Source organism: Drosophila grimshawi, unplaced genomic scaffold, assembly GCF_018153295.1.
Source record: "Drosophila grimshawi isolate 15287-2541.00 unplaced genomic scaffold, ASM1815329v1 contig_1369, whole genome shotgun sequence".
Classification (NCBI taxonomy): Eukaryota; Metazoa; Arthropoda; class Insecta; order Diptera; family Drosophilidae; genus Drosophila; species Drosophila grimshawi.
In genome coordinates, this window is record NW_025062891.1 from 6,929,055 (window position 1) to 6,933,880 (window position 4,826).

General features: G+C 42.3%; 1 protein-coding gene across 2 annotated transcripts; it reads right to left on the bottom strand.

Moving 5' to 3' along the window:
- Positions 1–893: 893 nt before the first annotated feature.
- LOC6560619 (sodium-dependent nutrient amino acid transporter 1) lies at positions 894–4,608 on the bottom strand. Of its 2 annotated transcripts, XM_001987691.3 has the most exons (7): positions 4,030–4,608; positions 3,052–3,426; positions 2,794–2,983; positions 2,455–2,737; positions 1,973–2,149; positions 1,193–1,293; positions 894–1,091 (listed from the first exon to the last, which is right to left on the bottom strand). In XM_001987691.3, the coding sequence occupies exons 1-7, from the start codon at positions 4,551–4,553 to the stop codon at positions 1,023–1,025; spliced, it is 1,719 nt and encodes a 572-aa protein (XP_001987727.1). In that variant the 5' UTR covers positions 4,554–4,608; the 3' UTR covers positions 894–1,022. The 2 variants fall into 2 exon arrangements, with proteins under 2 accessions (XP_001987727.1, XP_032590911.1); XM_032735020.2 differs by lacking the exons at positions 894–1,091; positions 1,193–1,293; positions 1,973–2,149 and having other exon boundaries at positions 2,518–2,697.
- Positions 4,609–4,826: the final 218 nt, after the last annotated feature.

Below are 4,826 nucleotides of genomic sequence, written 5' to 3' on the forward strand. Positions count from 1 at the left end.
ACATTTCGACTTTTGTCACTCACACACACACACACACACACCCACACCTACTCACACAGCCACACACACACCCACACACACACACACACACACATACCAACACTCATGTACAAACAATCCGTGACCATTTTGATTTGTTACCCCATCGCAGCAGCCTCAATAGACCCAGTGCCTCTCGTCGCCCCGTCGAACAACGGAGCAAAGTGGAGAATGGATTATTTGCTATTCCGTTCATTCACTCGCTTGTTTTCATTTGAAATTTGCGCATTCCGTATTTCCGCATTGCCAACATTTCTGCCATTCCAAGCGGACACAAAGCGCTGCCAGTTTCAGTGCCGTTTCCAGCAATGCCCATCTGCAGCTCTGACTGCATCGCCTCAGTGACATCAGGCTGCATCCTTCGCTTCCATTATACTGCAACGATGACTGCTTGTTGTCGACGTGCCACATGCCACATGCCGCGCCCTGTGGTAATTAAAAGCGCTTTCATTTGGCTTTCTCTCTCAGCTTACTCGTTGCTTTTGTTGTTTGCTTCGAGTTGTGTTTTGCTGGTTGCTGGTTGTCGATTTCTTCACATTCTAGCTGTTTGTTATTATTCTAGTTGGCTGTTGTTGGCAGCTGCGTTGATACCCTCACTGAGGGTATTCATGACGCCATAAGGGATACATAGAACTTATTGATAAAATATCAAGCAAGTCAAAATCGGCGAAGGCATGACGTGATTTACTTAAAGGGATTTGGCCTATAAGCGTTAAGTAGCTCCAAGCACAGTCTATGTTTATAATAGAAAACATATAGAGTATTTCATGTTACATAATTAACACTTATTATTGTTTAGTATTTCACGGGAATTGACTCTGTTGGTTTGTCTGGAACAAAGTAAACTTTGTTAATTATTTTTTGTGGCCACTGTTTAAAGTTTGCTTATTCACATCATTTATTCAGTTGTACACAATCTACTTTAAACACTTGCAGATGCACTTGAGACATAACGTATACGCAGCATCAGCCAATAGCAATTTTCATTCCTGTGGCAACTGTCCACAGGCGGGTGTCCAGGAATCGTCTGGTTGGCAGGCAGCGCGTAGACGCTGAAAAGAGAGTGCATATTAAATGAGGTATATGTATTGTATATATATATATATATATATATATATATATGTATATATTGAATATAGATTGAGGCATCTACCATCCATAAGCTGCCACATGTTCTAGGCTGCTTGTACCAAGCATACAAAGCCCAACCAGGCAGCTGCAACAAGCCAATTGAAGCCAAGCAATAGCCAAAGACTGAAATTGAAGTCAATAAATTCGTACAGATTTATAATAATATATTTATGAATATATATAGAATATTTTATTGCATCTGTGTAATCCTGCAAATGGAATTTACGCATATGTTTTATCTATTATTTTTCACACTTGTGCCTGCTGCAAATATTGAGAATTTCAAATAAGTTATTGCTACAGTTTAGTCTGATTTAGTGGCCCGTAGATATAATATCAAGCAGCAGAGACTTCCAAAACGAAAGTACCGACTGTGTTGCACGATAGCGAAAAATGTGTATTTTTAGAGATGGTGAGCTCCACGATGGTGAGTATCACGAAAAATAAAATAAATAAAAATACAAATTATAAAAAACATTAAATCAGATATGTATGAAATATGTACAGTAGAGTAAATAACTTCCTGGGAATGCAATTGCTGCGTTCTCGACAGTTATAATAAATTTAAAATAATCGCTGCTGTAAATATTTTTTTTTACCTAAAATATGACTTTCGCTGGCTGCAGGTGTAGAGTTTGAAATTCTACAGTTTACTGGACGTATGCTGTGAATCTCGACGAGATTCCAAACATGTCGGAGTAAAAAGAACATATTTTAATTTAAAAAGAGCTCACTAAATACTAAACAATATATTTCTTGATTACGAGTCCCAAGTAGTTCTTCCGTAGAGTAATTCGCTTACCGTGTGCGCTATGTGGATACTCGACACGTTTGTACGTAAGTTTATTCATGTTGAGCAGCATATAAATCAGCACAGCGGTCATCAGTCCGGGCGTGATGTAGGCCCAGCAGAAGCGCCAGTACCATCCTGTCTCGATGCCCATCATGAACTTGATATCAGCGCAAAAGCGTCGCAAGCCTGCCAAAAAATTCAACACAGAAAAATGCAGTTGGGTGTATCCTACTTCGTAATACTCTGATACCAATAGAAGGTTAGATACTTCTTGCAGCAATATGAGCAAGAGGTTCCGTGTAATATTTCTTTCAAGTTGGGCTTGTCGTTGTCTGAAGGACCTCACCAATAAGATACTAACCAATTTTAGTGACTCCTGCTTTAAGAATCTACAGTCATATATAACACTATACCTTCCGTATCAGAGTATAAAAATAGAGAAGCCACTTAGCAGGCCAAAAGAAAGCTAGAATGAAAATACACAAGCGTACCATAGAACCAGGCAACGGCGAGCAGTTCTCCAATGGCCAGTATTAGTGCGGTAAAGGACACGCCATAGGAATCGGCTAGATTGACAATGAACTGTCCACCGGGTGTCACATATACGATGCTCAGACCAAAGCCCAGGGCAGCGAGGCCGCCAGCGAGTGCCCAGCTGGGACCCGCATTTTGGCCAAATTGGTCACGGATGACGCGCAGGATGCAGGCGGCCATGCCAACGGTACTGCCAATGCCTAGGACAAAGAGCATTAGGAAGAAAAGGAACGCAAACATCTTTAGGTAGTTGTGCTTTAGGGCGCACGCAGCGCTCGCCATTCTCGATAGCTTACCTGTGGCACATACTCGAACTTGGCAATCGCGTCCGGATATGAAATGAAAGCCAAACCGGTGCCGCCCTTCATCACGCTGCCAATATCCGTAATGCCCGTCTCTTTGGCCAAATTGCCCAAAATGCCAAAGGTAATGCAGCCGGCAATTATTGATGAGCACGAGTCCATTGTGGTAATGATTACAATATCGCTATGCCATGGCAAATAAATAAAATTAATCGGGTTCTGCTGTGTGGTTTAGTTCACTGCACCACCTACTTGTATACATTCCGATTAAAGTTGTTGTAGGACGCATAGGTTATCAGTGTACCAAAGCAAATGGCCAGCGAGAAGAAGACCTGGGTAACAGCTGCATACCAAACGAGCGGATTGAGCAGCTCCCTCCACTGTGGCTTAAAGAAGTACACAATGCCATCCCAGGCACCAGGCAGCGTCAGTGCTCGCACCAGCAGAATCAGTAACACCACGTAGGGAAACACGCCTAGAAAGTAGGCGGCTTTGCCGCTGCTTTTGATGCCCCTTATCAGAACACCGCCAATGATGAGCCAAGCAACGGCCAAACTGGCAACCAACTCCCAATTGGGCGCACCCAGACCATCCTCGATGCTGTGCAGCTCATGCAGTATTTCACGCCTGTTTTTTTTTTAAGTCAAAGACTTGTCAGACATGTTAAAAATATTATTAAAATGGAATACGGTAAAGGCTCATAAATTAATAAGAAAAAATATTTTACAACTTTAAATTAAAGCAAATATTGCTATAATATTAATAATTGAAAAGGCTTCCTGAAGTTTACCGTTTTTTTTTACGGTTTTTTGTTATACTCTTCTATTGGGTATAATGATTTTTCGTAAAGTTTGTAACGCATTGAAGGAGTTGTCTTCAGCAGAATATTTCTATGCAAAGTATTCTATCAGTTTTGAAGATATATGTCAAATATCATATAGCTTTCATAGGAAGAATCGATCAATAGAAAGTATTTTTTTCCTTAGATATTCAAATAAAAAACCCAATATAGCCGACATAGGAAAAACCGATCCAAACTTATGTGTATTATCGAAGTCGGACTGGCTTTAGTAGAAACAATCGGCCTGTTTCTCAAATTCATTTTGAAAGTTATATGACGGCTGGTTGAGTTTGGCTTACAAGGTATGTAACCTTCGGCGGACCTAATATAACCGTTCTTTCCTGTTATAAATATATATATATATATTTTGTATACCAAAGTTGGCTTACTCAAAGTACAGTTGAGCAGGTGACATTTTGCCAGTGGCATTAGGGGCAGCGCTGCCATTGTGGCAATCGTCACCCCAGCTTTCGCGGCAGTCGCTCCAGGGCAGCACCGTGCTGAAGGAGGCGAATAGGAAGCGCAGTGTCAGCGCCATAATGCTTGAGTAGTAGGTTATGGAGGCGCCCGTGGCCAGCACCTGACCCGCTGCCACGCCCTTTAGTATGGGCGCCAGATCAAAGGCGCGCAGAACACCGCCGCCACGAAACTGACCCAAAGAGATCTCCAAATAGTATACAGGTCGTCCAATTACCAGCAGTGCTATTAGATAGGGTATCACAAATGTGCCGCCGCCATTTTGAAAGGCAATGTAGGGAAAACGCCAGATATTTCCCAAGCCGACAGACAACGAGATGCAGGAGAATAGAAACTCCAGACCATTGCCCCACTGCTCCTTCGGCAACTTTGACTTCGCCTCCTCCTCCTCCTCCTCCACAGCCTCCTCCTTGGGAGCAATCCGTATCTGTGGCATATTCTACTTGCTTGTTTGTTAATTTAATCCGTATCGCTGTTGAACTGTACACTTTGAGGTCGCGTGGTCGACTGATATTCTATTGTCGAAACACACACAGCATCCGCTGAGATTTCATTGCGAAATGGTTTTTCCAGCTTATCTGGTTCTAAGCGGTACCCTTGTTTGACTTTACACAGAGATTTGTTTGTTGCATTCCGGTTAATTGACACCAATCAAAGATGCTAAGTGAAGAGGGGCAGGGTGTTGGTGTCGCAATTGTTGCTACTGACA

Bases quoted from the DNA above. Each gene is read 5' to 3' on its own strand.
- LOC6560619 (XM_001987691.3), bottom strand. From the start codon at position 4,553: ATGCCACAGATACGGATTGCTCCCAAGGAGGAGGCTGTGGAGGAGGAG. The intron at 3,427-4,029 runs GTAAGCCAACTT...AAAAAAAAACAG, and splicing joins CCTGCTCAACTGTACTTTGA to GCGTGAAATACTGCATGAGC. The intron at 2,150-2,454 runs GTACGCTTGTGT...ATTTTTTGGCAG, and splicing joins CGCCGTTGCCTGGTTCTATG to GCTTGCGACGCTTTTGCGCT.